The 15469-nt window shown below is 32.8% G+C and overlaps 1 protein-coding gene across 2 annotated transcripts in view; it reads right to left on the reverse strand.

Annotated features, from left to right (window-relative positions):
* Positions 1 to 15171, reverse strand: part of beat-Va (beaten path Va) — a 48488-nt gene extending 33317 nt beyond the window's left edge. The window contains exon 1 of one of the 2 annotated variants that reach the window (XM_073958218.1): positions 13147 to 15171. In XM_073958218.1, coding sequence (XP_073814319.1) covers positions 13147 to 13201 — 55 coding nt within the window. In that variant the 5' untranslated portion in view covers positions 13202 to 15171. The remainder of the gene's footprint in view (positions 1 to 13146) is intronic. The other variant, XM_073958223.1, reaches the window with a different exon arrangement.
* Between the last annotated feature and the right edge of the window lie 298 nt (positions 15172 to 15469).

The following is a 15469-nucleotide window of genomic DNA, read 5'->3' on the forward strand; positions in this document are numbered from 1 at the left end:
CTTGCGCTTGTGGGGATCTTTAAGCGAGCGCTTCTAAAATGTATCGAACGGAGTGCATTTTTCATAACTACTGTGGACTACATCGAAAGATGTTGTGAAATCATAACTCTGCATTGCACTACTTCCAAACTTTTTTGCTGGGTAGTTTATACTACTCGTAAGTGGGTCTCAGAGGAATATAGCGACAAATACGAGAAAAGACAATATCGAGAATGTTTCAGGGTCAGTTCAAAAACGGTATTACTTTTTTAAAAATTGTTCACGCATGGCGAATATAAGCCACATAATTCAACCGAAATAGCAGACATTTTTTATTTCAACTCATATATGTATACTTTGATGCAGAAGCTTCTGCTACTCTTAGGATGTTTATACCCTACAGCACATTGTGGTAAAGGTTATTATGTGTTTGTACATTTTTGTGTAATATGCAAAAGGAAACGGGGTAGACCCATAGATCCTTTAAGGTACATATATGAATATCCGTCCGTCCGTTCGCATCGTACTAGTCGCATTTATTATCCGATTCGGCTACCAATTTGAGAAGATAATCTTTTTGGCTATAGGATGAACGCTATTACTTTTGGTGAAAATCGTCAGTATTGGATGTAACTCCCACATATATTTTTACACTACATCAATCCAATTTTGATGAAATATGGAATTTGGTATAGAAATAAATGTGCCAAATTATATCGAATTCGTTTCAGATTTGGATAAAGCTCCCATATACATATACCTTCAGTCGATTTGGGGTATTTGATGCACAAAACACGCTATATCCATCAAATATATATTTTATATATTCACAGTAATGTAGAGTGTCATATAGTCGTCCCTGGCCGTTCTGTTCACGTTTTGATATTACCCCATAGAACGGTACCTCCCGATTTTCGTTATTTTGAAGATTTTAACCTCTTTATTCCATCGAAATGCCTGGAATTATTTTAGACTTCGTTGGAAATTTTTGGTAGAAATTTGATTGATTTGATATAGCAACCATAGAACGTTACCACTCGATTTACGGAATTTTGAAGAGTTGAGCCACACATCCCACCAACGTGGCTAGGTATATAAATATAATATCGGTGTAGGACCACGATTTCATATATATCACCTTTCTTAATTTTTGCAATATTATCCAACCCAAATGACTGAAACTTTGTATGTAGTCTCCGTTTCAAATAGTCCGGCAGAGAATAGTTGTTTAGGTCCACGTTTTGAACTGAAATTGCTGAAATCTGGTTTCAATATAATTTACGATGGCTCCGGGGTCATCAGATTTAGTAGGATGCATCAACTTTCTCATCTCATTGGAGCCGACTATGACAAGAATAAGGATTTGATAAGGATGAGTGGCTTCATCGGAAACTATAGTCTTCTCTGCCTCCGCCCGTAGTAATAAATTTCATTACCCACTGTTGAACATTTTGTTGCTCTTCAGATATTTGAAGCAACAAAATATGGACTTTAGCTGAAAGCCAACACCGGTATAAAAACATGTTTTATATTCACATTGACAGTTTTGTTGATATGTGCATTACTTATTATTTGTAATGCAATTTAGCTGAATCTCTGTGTTGTTGTTTAAAATTTTAAAGCAACAAGATTTTTTTCGCAGAAGGCAAAGAGGACTATAAAACAGCAAGTCATGTGCCTTACACATCAAACTATTGTGGCTCAACTGATTTATGTATGGAGACGAAGTTACGTAGGCAGATTATGCTGAAAGTGCCTAACGATCTTTGAAATAGTATATCTGTTCATGGAAATTGACAATGACAGAAAAAAATGACATTAGTATCTCAGATCAGCCTGCAATTTTTCTTATTAGTCTTAAAAGTAGACCTCACACTAGAGAAAGGAAATAAAAAGTTACAATTTAAGTAGCTCGGTGTGCAAGTCGATATCTGGTCCAAAATGCAAAAACGTATATCACCATTATGTGATCCAAGTGTTAGATTTTCGCTGAAAAAATCGCACAGTATGTATTCATGATATTAATATTCAGTTATTTGTAGAAAATACAAATCAGCACTATTATTCTGCTTATGAAACTCTAGAAGATAGTCTAATTATATAGTTTTTTACAGTTTTGACCTATTATTTCTAATTTGAAGTGTATTGAAAACAAACTAAAATACGAATAATTTAACATTTCTTCAACTTCTGTGAAATTTCTTTTATACGTAATGAGGCGTCACTTTTTGTCTATTGTGAAATAGCTCTTACAAGTTTTATCATGTATTTATTATTGTTATTTTTTATAAAGATGATTTTTGGTACATACCACAGTGGCCAATTTTCAGAAAACTATAAAAATTAATGAAAGGGTCGCTGGTTTCATTTTTCATATTATTTAACCTCTGTGCGGGCCATTAAAAGGGCCTTTTGGTCCTTTCTCCTATAAAATGTGATGGTATCAGATCAAATAATTCTAAAAATTTATTCGCAATAAAATGTTACTATAGGTCGTAGGGCACATCAATACTCTATATCTTATCTAAACTCCAGAGATATGCAAAAATTAAAAACAAATTTCAGGGTTAAAGTGTACTTCATCTGAGTTGAGACAAACTTGTTCCACAAATCTCTATTTACATTACATATCACGTAACAAAGGTGTAACAATTTTGTAAAAAAAGAAACTAAAATTGGGGGCAAGTTACCATTTGTGAAAATATTTGAGTTATGATTTCTTGAAGTACTTGTATTTTAGGTATACTCATATAGTGTATTTTCCAATATTGGGAACAAGAATGTGAGGAATATTTTTGTTTAAAAAATTAAACATCGCGCAGGCAAAGATATAAATACATAAGATAGGAAAACACAATTGTTAACATTTATCAATAGATGGAGTTAAGCTCTGTTGTTACGATATCATAACAACATCCTGTTTAGCAGTTAAGCATTTCAGGCGATTTTAACCGCTAAGTGAATACTCAATGAACTGGAAACTGCTATGTAATACAATCCTGAGTCCAATTTTTAGGTTTCCTACAATTTGTATAAGCCGTATTGCGATTTTAGCATTAACATACCCCTGTTGTTGATAAAATGTTTATATGGTAAAAACCAAAATGTTTTACAATCGATGAATCCGAGTTTCACCTATACGCGAACTATTTACATATTCTATATAGCATGACTGTAATTCTTTAAAACGAAGTGTTTTAGGTGGGATCCCATAATGTCGACCAGTAAAATTCATTTTAGTTTAAGCTGTGTTGGCAGCAATGTAGAAAAACAGGTAAAAATGGGTTGTACCCAACAAGTTTTTTATGTTCCGTTCCGATTTATGGTTTAACCTTACATTTCATACACATATGCCCAAAGAAAGACGCCAAGAATACTCCATGGGCAGCATGATACTAGTGTATGATTTTTCGATATATCCGGTGAATCCACCTAAAGATGATGCTGACAATTTTGAAGCCGCAATTTCGGGGTTTTTTAATTTTTTTTTAATAATCCGGACGCGCAACAAACACATAATAGGATTATAGGACTCGTGATTTTAGGTCGTTTAATGTATATCTCATGAGTGTGCTCCTTACAGTATCCTAGTAATTGGAGTATAAAGTCCAAAATTTGATGCGTGAATTTTCTTAAAAACCCCTATTTTATCCATTCAATTTCCTTTGAACCCCGCGTGAATTTAGTTTTTTTACGAGCCGGATCTAATGAGCCCTTCCACGATCGAATCCATCCACTAAAACCGCTGATATAGGTACCTTGGAAGTAGAAAATTAACAAAAATATATTTTGACAAATCCGCGTACTAAACCGCAATTTTCTGTAAAATTTTGTACGTAAATGGGATCCCTTATACGCGATTATACTATTTGCGAAAACGCGTGTCATAAATTACATGGATACGCGAGTAATATGGGTATCATACGCAAAAGAGAATGTGGAGGCACATCCGCGGTTCTTGAAGAATCTATTTGAAATATGTGTATGTTGACGTATTTTTGATGGACGCTGATGAAACCGGATGCGCATCAAAATCGTATGCACATTTCGCGATTTTTACCCACTTTAAGGTTTTTTGCATTGTGTGATGCAACTGGCGGCACACTTTGGCCGCTGAGTGAAACATCGAAACATGCATAAATGTTGAAAGAGATTGATTCGCTGTATCCAAAAACGGATGCGCATCAAGTGATTTTAACTAATTCGCGAATAATAGACTTTTTAATTTCAACATTTTTGGAATGATTGTAATTTCAATATTACTCTTAATTTCCTATCCTTATAAGTTATCACAGTAAGCAAATAAGCTTTTACGATGGTAAACCATATTTCTTGATGAAGTTTTGGCAGTACACATTAATTATTGTATGGGATTTTAGCGAAATAGTTGGAGAACTCCCAAATATTTTTTTTCTAATTTTTCGAATCAAACCAAAAAATATATTTGCAACAATATTTTCCAACAATAAGTTTTTTCTTTTGTTGTTGCTATAATATGGAATTTATGTACCCAATCTCTTTGGTATCATATTTTTCTACGCATTGTCTAGATTCCGCATATATTTTTCAATTTATTTTTTGAGGGTTTGTACGGACTCTGGGACAGAATAATGTGGACTTACTTCAAAATTTTTTTATTATTTGTTGACTTTCGGCGAAAATAATAATAAATTTAATAACTATTAAAACATGTACGAATAGATATAGAATGCTGTTAACGATTTATACATTTTCTCATAACAACAAATAAGATATTTTTAAATATTTTTTCTTTATATGCATTATGTACATTTTCAATCCTTTATATTTCTATGTCTTTGGTGCAGGTCATTAAAGGGGTCTTTAGGGTTAATTTGGTATTTTTACAAATATCGTTAAAAATGAAATTGTACTATAGGTCTCAGAATACATCAAAACTCAAAATTTTAAATAAACTACTATCTGATATTCTGAATCAACGAAAATCTGTATATATCTGCAAGACAGAATACATCAAAACTCAAAATTTTAAATAAACTACTATCTGATATTCTGAATCAACGAAAATCTGTATATATCTGCAAGACAAATTACCACATAAAAATCAATTGAAATTGATAAAAAAAACACTTCCTTTTTTAAGAATTGATGCACTACATATACGAACTCAGCTGAAGTCACAACTATATTCTTAATTTACTGTTATTATTTTTGGATACACTAATTGTTTTTTAAACGACTAAAATTTGAGACAACGAATAGTAGCGAGTAAATTTCCAACGAACGTCACTTTGAACGGCATTAAAACCAAATTACAGCCAAACAATATTTTTCTTTCATAACTACATGCAGCGGACTCTTTTGAAGAATATTTAAAAGTTTTTAGTGTAAATTTATACATTTATTATTTGATTTTTAAAGCGGTTGCAGTTGACCAATCGAAGTAAAACTTTGCACACTTTTCAGATTTAGATGACATGAATATGAAACCAAAATCAATATGGGTCCATTTTTTCTTATAGCCCCCATATAACGGTACGACCCGATTTCCGGTATTTTGCTTTTCAAATCTGGTAACTCTTTTTTCACACAGTTGCAGTTTACTAATCGAACTAAAACTTTGCAAACAATATTGGTCCATTTTTACAGTGTTGTACAGTGTTCAATTTTACATGCTTTACAAATCTGGTAACTCATTTTTAACACAGTTGTAAATGACCAAGCGAACTAAAACTTTGCACACTTTTAAGATATGGATGACAATACATGAATATGAAATTAAAACAAAGTTTGGTCCATTTTACAGTGTTTAACGGTGTTTTATTTAAATTGCATTTCAAATCTGATAACTCAATTTTGACACAGTCGCAGTTGACCAATTAGACTAAAACTTTGCACACTTTTTAGATTTGAATGACAATACATGAATATGAAATTAAAACAAAGATTGGTCCATTTTATAGTGTTTTAACGGTGTTTTATTTAACTTGCATTTCTACTCTTGTAACTCATTTTCCACACAGTTGCAGTTGACAAATAGAACTGAAACTTTGCGCACTTTTCAGATTTGGATGACAATACATGAATATGGGCCCAATTTTTCCTACGGTCCCCATATAGCGGTACCACCCGATTTCAGGTATTTTGAGGATTTTATCTTCATTTTTGCCCGAATTAGCTGTCATTTGGCATTTCCAATGATTTTGAAATGTGGACATACCGACGTGTGCTCAAAATTCCATGGACCGATCGGGTGTCAAATACTGAAGTCTTAAGAAGAATTAATGAACAACGACAGTTAATGAAAACCATCAAAACCCGAAAAATTTCTTATTTGGGACATTTGATGAGGAACAATAAATATAAGATACTGCAGATAATTCTCAAATCCCAAGTTGAAGGAAGACGTTGTAGAGGTCGAAGAGAACTGTCCTGGCTAAAAAATATTCAAGACTGGACCGGATACCGTGATGAACTCAGTCTTCTTACAGCAGCTAAAAACAGACAACTATCGCTTTCCACATAAAATAAATATTTCCAATAAGAATGTAACAAAATGTATGATCGCTTAACATCCGAACAACGGATATGCAAATAAAGAAGAAGAATGATACAAACATTTCCCCAGGTTTTGGTATAGCCCCCTTATAGCGGTACCACCCGATTTCAAGTATTATGAGGATTTTATCTTAATTTTGAGACCGAATTGGCTGTAACTTGGCATTTGGAGTCCCCAATGGTACAGAAATTTCTCCACCAAAAATTGTTGACATAGGTCCCGGTTTTGATATAGTCCCCATATACTGGTACCACCCGATTTCAAGTGTTTTAAGGATTTTATCTTCATTTTTAGCCAGAATTGGATGTAACTTCGCATTTGAAGTCCCCAATGGTACAGAAACTTCCCCAACCAAAAAATATGGACATAAGTCCAGGTTTTGGTATAGCCTTTATATAACGGTACTACACGATTTCAGGCATTTTAAAGTTTTTATCGAAATTTTCGGCCTAAATTGACTGTAATTTTGTTCTCAGTGGTCAAAAAAAATGTATTTACTAAAAAGTTAAAAATAAAATATAATTTAAAAAAATTAAGTTTCAGTGTTTTATTTAGAAATGCACTTAAAACTAGAAAATAATTTGTCGCTTAGCCTCAATAAATATGTATATTCTTTCTCATAATGGAATCTCTTAAATAAAACGCTTGCATTTAAATTATAAATGGTGGCAAAATTAAACGGCAAGCGTTTTATTTGAGAGATTCCATTATGAGAAAGAATATATTTATTGAGGCTAAGCGACAAATTATTTTCTAGTTGTAAGTGCATTTCTAAATAAAACACTGAAACATAATTTTTTTTTTTAAATTATATTTTATTTTTGTATTGAAACAAAGAACTCTTCCCCAATTTTATGGCGACTCGAGCTCAAGAATAAATGTGACAGATGAATTCGTGTAAATGCGAACAGAAACATTCAAAAATTCTTATAACCGCATATGCAAACCAAATTAACTACTCCCACTGTTATGCGTCTCCACATTGTAGAGAAACATCAAAACTATTTTGATAGGGTGATCTAAATCGTCAATAGGTAAAAAATAAAGCAAAAATTTGTTGTAGTTGGCATTGAAAAAAGAACGTGTGAAAATTTATTAATATGAATGCGGCAATAGTAAGCTTTATTTTATCTCTCTTTTACATATTAATCATAGAAACCGTGTGAAGGAGCACTAAACTCGTCTTTATTAACGTATATTTTTAAAAAATATACAAAACTGTAATAACAATTAGTTTGAAAATTTATCCGCGGGGTCAACATTTATGTTAGTTACTATTGTTATCGTTTTTATCAGTTTGTTGTGTATAACAAAACTATTGAAAATGGCATTGGAAGAAATAGCTTTGTTTGTTATATACGTAGTTGCTTATAACCGTTGTTCGTTATATCCGAATTCTTTGTTTTATATCAGTTTTACACATAAATAATTTAAAAAGTTACAAAATCCATTAATTGCGTCATTATTAGTTTTTGCCTCAAAAAACAGGCCAAATTACCTATAGTGCAACATAACAAGTCACTGTTGTACCTTATCTTGTATACAACATTAGATTTGCCTTCAATAACCGTTTTCGATTTTGTTCGATTAAAGAATTTGTTGTTAGTGTTGTTGCTCTTTAGTGCCAGTTGATATCTTTCTTTGTCATACAGATTTAAACCAGATAATTTTTTATAAAACCCTGGTATGTATGTATGTATGTAATTCTTTTGGATATTCTCTGTTCGTTATGTTCATTATTGTTGAGGCTTTTGAGTCTTGTCTCTTGGATCAATTTATTGATCGTTTTGTAGGGAAAATCATTCATTTTTAAGATCTGTCGTATCTTCTTTATATTCTAAGAAAAACGTCGTCACTGATGTTTAAGACTCTTCGTATAAAATTTGTGGCTGTGTTTATCTTTATTCTCCTGATGTGGTTTGAATAAAAATTAATTAGCCTGCCCGATTTGTGGTTTTTGATACCAATCTACAAGCAATTTGTTATCTCTCTATGAATAATGGAGTCTAAGTATGGGAGTTGATTGTTAGATTCGCACTCCATTGTGAACCGTATTTGATCGTGGAATGCGTTTAGAGTTGTAAAAGTTTTGTCTATCTGGTCTTTCTTTACTATACAAAATATATCATCTACATATTTTGTTAATGTTCTTCGCCTGATGGTTAATTTTTCTATTGACTCGTCCAGAAGTTTTTCCATTACAATGTCCGCAATGATTACTGAAATAGGTGAGCCCATTGGCATCCCTTTTGATTGTTCAAGCATTTGTCGTGGTGAAGAAAATATCTAGAATTTTTGATACACAAGTTCAGAATTTCTATGAAAATATTTTGTGGACTATTCGTGTGTTCCTTGATTATGTTCCACTTTTCTCTAATGGTGTTGATTGCCAGGCTTACTGGAGCACTGACAAATAATGACACATCATCAAAAGAAATTAACATTTCGTCGTCACTAATGTACTGGTTACTGACTTTGGATTTAAAGTCGATTGCATCTTTAATATTAAATTTTGATTCTGTTGTTATGACGTTCACAAGTTTCTTCCTTATGGATTTAAGGAAGCCCGTATATCTTTGGAGGTACCGAAGTTCTGCTCATCAGTTTGTTTTTGTGCACTTCTTTAATTATTTTTATATCAAATAGTTTTATAATTAATTTGTAGCATTTGCCATGCAGACCATTCGTAGGAATCTTCCTTAGGCGCTTATAAGTACACATGTCATTAAGAATTAATTGCATATTTGCTTCATTTTTCGTGGCTACTGTCCTACCGCCTTTATTTCTGTTACAGTTACAAGCTTCTCTTGTCTTTGGTAAACCAGTTATTTATTTTGTTATGAAATGCCAGGGCAACCAGTGGTTCCTCGAAGTTTAAAAATATTGATTCTTTTAAAGTTAGTTTCGAAGAATTATATCATCGTTATCAGATTCATCAGAACTGACTGTGTTCCATGATTTCTGTCATACCGTGAATACACAAACTGTGTGAAAAGGGAGAATTTCCATTTTTTGCATTGTTTAAATTTTGTTTGTTAAATAAAATTAATTGGAACGTGAGATTTTACGTCCGGATAATGGAGTTTATAACGAATAATAGAGATAATGAAAAATGCCAACATTTATTTTCGATCCCAGATAATGGAGGTTCCCGGATAATCGAGGTCCGACTTTATATGTAAGTTCGGGTCAACGACCATTATTTCGATGTGTTACAAACTCTTGGGCCAAAACCAACTTATCATACCCTTCCCACATAGTGGTATGGGGTATAAAAACCAAATGAATTCAGAAAATATTAAGAAATTAAAATAATTTTACACATGGCTGTACAATCCTTACCATAAATGAATTATACAATTTTTAACTAAAGTTCAACTACAATTCTAAAATTTAAAAATGTCGTTTTACATTTTTTTTTGTTTTTCAAAATAGTCAGGCTTAATCCCATAGTCGTTGTTTTAATATTTTATTAAAACAACTTTAATTTATTGGTGGGAAAAAATTGGCGATGTTTACCAAGGGGTAAGGCAGGGAATACTATAGATTCAGATCTCGCCACAGTGTCAATTGCGAGCTCAAATAGATACGTGCGCAAAGACACTTGAGCTAGCAATTGACACTTGGGTATAAAAAGTTTCTTGTTGAAAAACAAGAAACAAGGGAACTGATGAAGATCTGTGGCGATTTTTGAACCTATAGTATTCCCTGCCTTACCCCTTGGTAAACATTGCCAATTTTTTCCCACTAATAAATTAAAGTTGTTTTAATAAAATATTAAAACAACGACTATGGGATTAGGCCGGACTATTTTGAACAACAAAATAGAAGTCGTCATCCCAAACAAAAAACGCCAACCCTCCTAATTTTGAGACCGGGCACCGTCGAAATGTTGTTTATTGCTGTAGTATGCAATACCAACAAATTAGTTTTGTTTTTTCGTCGAGAATCGACGAACGCATAGCAGTGGGAAAGATTTGGTTTTGTTTGCAAGTGAAGTTGCTAGAGTTTAGGTAGTGCCAAAGAAATTCTCGATCAGAGTGTTTCTTTGCGCACGTATCTATTTGAGCTCGCAATTGATACTTGGGTATAAAAAGTTTCTTGTTGAAAAACAAGAAACAAGGGAACTGATGAAGATCTGTGGCGAGATCTGAAACTATAGTATTCCCTGCCTTACCACTTGGTAAACATCTCCAATTTTTTCCCACTAATAAATTAAAGTTGTTTTAATAAAATATTAAAACAACGACTATGGGATTAAGCCTGACTATTTTGAAAAACAAAATAGAAGTCGTCATCCCAAACAAAAAACGCCAACCCTCCTAGTTTTACATTTTATTTGAAAAAAAAAAAATGCTAAGTCTTATCCTACTATCTCTTACGCGTCTTTAGTTTTACTTAAAATGGGAGAATACTTCTTTGTCTATAGGTACTGAACGGTAAAACTTTTAAGAAATGTCCAAATAGAATTAGTAAATTTTGTAAATATTTGCACTAACAGGGAATCCTATTATTTCTGTCCACAGAGTCATCGACTTCAGTACAATTGTTCATTCTAGCATTCCTAGTCGAAAACAATCATTGTTGTTTAATTTTTTCCAAGCTTCTCTACCGATTTCTACCAAAATATATGATAAAAACTTAATTTCCTTTACAATTCCATTTGAAAAAAATTAAAAAAATATTTGCTAGCACATCTGCGCTTATTGGTATAGAGGCTAAGAAAAAATTCTGGTTTCAAATCTAATCGCGTTCACAAAATTAGCCGATGCGCGCAAAAGTTATAGCGGTTTTTATTCTCTTATAAAGAAAAAATATTTTAAAATTTTTATTGTTGTATTGAGAAAATGTATGCATATATCAGTAACAGCATTTGATATCCATCCGTAGATGCACCATTATTTCTATAATTTGTTTTATTTTAGCGGAAAATCAAAAAAATTAAAAAATTCTGGGAGCAAACATCTAAAAATATATTAATCTAGACAACGCTTAAAAAAATATGAAACCAAAATTATAAACATTGGCTTTATAAATTACATTATAGCAACAACAAAAGAGAAAAAAACTTATTGTTAAAATATTATACCAAATATATTTTTTGGATTGATTATAAAAATTAGAAAAAATATTTGGGAGTTCTTTAATTATTTCGCTAAAATCCCATACAATCTTTAATGTAAACTGCTAAAACTTTGGACACCGCGAATCAATCTCTTTCAATATTTATGCATATTCCAATTTTTCACTCTGCGGCCATTGTGTGCCGTCAGTTGCATCTCACAATTCCAAAAACCTCAAAGTGGATACATACGATTTTAATGCGCATCCGGTTTCATTAGCGCCCATCAAAAATACGTCAATATACACCCATTATAAATAGATTCTTCAAGAACCGCAAAATACAATTTTTGCTGATTTTCCTATTTCCAAGGTTTCTATATCGCGGAAGGGCTCATTAGATCCGTCGCGTAAAAGAACTAAATTCACGCGGGGTTAAAGGAATTTAAATGACATTTGTAAATTTTAAATGCAAAAAATAGGTTTTTTAAGAAAATTCATGCATCAAATTTTAGCCTTTAGACTACAATTACTGGGATACTGTAAGGAGCACACTCATGAGATATACATTCAAGGACGTAAAATCACGAGTTCTATAATCCTGTTAGGAGTTTGGAATATTATCTTGCTGCGCGTCCGGATTATTAAAAAAATCAAAAAAAACCGAAATTCCTGCTTCAAAATTTGGTTTTTACAATATGTAGTTTGTATACGCAAACATTTTTGGTTTTTACCATATGTATGTTGTATACGCAACTTATATTTTAATCTGATAAGTTTTCGACTTTATGTTGTCCTCTTTATTCTCTACTTTTTCATCATGTATCATAACACCCCAACAAAATTTGAAGGAAGGAGTTCTATGCGATAACGTGATTTCATTGCATCTTATGTATTGGTTCGAAGGAAGTCGTGATAGATCCGATCTTTTCATTTGCATTGCATTTGAACCCATGCAAAGGAAGTCGTGAAAGATCTGATCGTTTCATCAGCATTTGAACCCATGCAAAGGAAGTCGTGAAAGATCCGATCTTTTCATGAGCATTTGAACCCATTCCATCGATCCAATAGAGATGAATTTTGTGTTTTTATTTATACACATTTTTGTAAATATATAAGATTAGTTCTTTACAATAGACTTGATTTCGTCGGATACTCGAAATCACAAGCAACGTCTCGTCGTAATGACAATGTCATTGCCAAGGGTTGGTGAAAATTATATACAAAAGCATTGGTGGAACTGACATGCCAAAGCATTGGTGAAAATGAAATGTCACGGCATTGGTGTAAATGACATGCTTTGAATCTAAAAATGAATAGCATCATTTGGGGTCAACGCTGATATAAAATTCATCGATGAAGGTGTTAAAAAGATGACATGCCAGATCACTTGCACCCATGATTGAATAGCATCTTTGGCATCGAACATTTTGCTGGGACTGCACTATAACTTACTTACTCACTCGCATTTAATAATATGAATGTTATATACGTATGAAAATGAAGACTATAATAGTTGCAACCAATTTCGAACTCTTTAAATGAAATTGTTGTAATATAAAACTTACCAACAAAAATTAGAGAAATTATCAGCAGCCAGTAATCCATTTTGCCAATTTTCATAATGAGTAGTCGTTTTAAGTTGATCGGTTGTTGTTGTTGTTGTTTAAACTTTTTTAATGGGAGATAGTTAATCAATCTGCATTAAAACGCCTTGCTAGTAATGAATATCATTCGTTTTTAATACGAAGAAGAATGCCGTAGGAGCGTATTGAGTGAGTTTCTTTTCTATTTTTTCGTAGAATTTCCTGTTCACTGATTAAAATGAATCACCAAAGGATATTATTGTTTATATCCATCAGGCTTTAACGACACATAGGTACAATACACAGACACAATTCTACTCTGTCACAACTTTTCCCAATCCTAGAGACCTTTTTTGTAGCTTTATTATGTTTTATGGCGTCGTCGTTGTTGTTGTTGTTTTAGCTTTGTCGATGCTGCTTTTGTGTAATGTTTAATTAATTAATATATATAGAATGTGTTGTATTTTGTTTCCAACAAGTAAGTAAGGATTTGTATTCTCTACAACTTTTTTTTAAATACACACTCTTACACATATTTAATAAAAACACAAGAAGAACTTTTTTTTGGTATGGTAAATGTATTCACAGCCACAAACTTGTAAACATGTTCGGATATACGTAAATATATACATGTGTACGTATTTATCTTCATATTCATATGAATTTAAGAAAAATACACATTTTCATATACGTTAACGTTTGTGTGTAGGTGTAGTTGTATTACAAGCACATTTGTTATTATTTTGATGTTCACTTTCACTGTGTTTTTGTTGCTGGTGTTTTTGTACCGATTGCCCTTCCAACAGATCTCTTAGTTGCCCTCTTCTTTAAATGTTAAACACAAGATAAAGGACCTTTTGACGTGATTATATTGCTAGCTTTTCTCATTTAGCGACATGAAAAGGCTTTGTCCCCGTTCTTGTCGTTGTTTGTCGTCGTCGTCGCGTTTAGCGTGCTATTCAAACTTTTTATATGACTGAGACAAAAAACAGAGGGACTGTTCACATGATTATCTGGTGTGGCAAGTGTTTGGACTTAAGTGGCTTGTTGCTCGACAGAATTTGCATCGGCAGAACTAGCTGCGTGAAGGATGCATCAAACGAGTAACTGGCTGGTTGGCTGGATATATGAAGGAGGGTAGTGAGGTAAGCGGGGTAATTCGTTTATTTGCCGTTTTGTTAGCTGCTACTCATGCCATTAATGCATTTACTCATTTTATGCACTTGACGGTTTATGCCACCTTTTCACACGGACTTCCTTACAATGGCAAGGATGGATGTCGTTTCTAACCCGCAAAACCAGGATGTCGTTAATGTAGTCAGCAGCAGCAGTACCGTGGTGAGAGTTATTTGCTTGTTTGTTGTTTTTCACACTGTTTGTTTGTTTCCATGAGTTCTCTATGCTTGTAATGCTTACTTTTCTACTTAATTCCGTTTTTTTAGATTTGTTTTCATTCACTTCATAATCCGTTCGGAAGGTTCAGTGTCAGTTGTATGGGGGAAGGTTTTGTGTTGAGTTATTTCACGGCTAATGAGGTGTTTAACTATTTAAGCTGGTGTTACACACGTTATTCTCATATGCGGTAGTGTATATGTATTATAAATAACAATGTATTTTATATATGTAAGTAAATGCTTAATTACTGAATGTGGGCAATAATGCACACACGGTGTCATCGATTGCTATTAATTGACTTTTTGATTAATGAGTAATTATTTATTTTTCTTCTTCTGTATTACTTTGGTTACTGTAAAACCTTCTCACAAACACTAAATCGCGTATTTTCACTATGAAGTTATTCGTCCATGCAAATCGTCATCGACATATTAGTTGGTATATATGTAGGTTTGTATGTAGATGCGCATAATGATTCAGGACCAATTTATAAATTCATGAAAAAGTAATATTTGTTTTTTTTTGTTCTGCTTCGTTTGGCCAAAGGAAAATGCTAGGTTTCCTGTACTGTTGGTTTTGGGTTGTGTTCGACCGAAAGTTAACGCACTGACTAAATTCTCAAATAAATCCAGATGCTGTTCCATGTCCTGATTTTGTGTCGTTTGTTGGTCTCGCAAATATCTGCACATATCTCAGTCTCAACACGAGTCAACATTTGACATTTTCTTAGTTTGCTGCAAAGCAGCAGTTACAGCATCCCATTTTGTCTTGTGTGTGAGTGTACAGGGGTATTTATCTCTCTCAATTTAAGGTTATGCTTTTAACAGTAGACAATATGTTATTAACATTGGAACAACCCTAATTGTGCAGACTTTTATTTATACATTATGTTGTATACAATGTTCAATGT

The sequence above is a fragment of the Musca autumnalis genome, unplaced genomic scaffold, assembly GCF_047663935.1.
Source record: "Musca autumnalis isolate F117 unplaced genomic scaffold, ASM4766393v1 scaffold_1, whole genome shotgun sequence".
NCBI lineage: Eukaryota > Metazoa > Arthropoda > Insecta > Diptera > Muscidae > Musca > Musca autumnalis.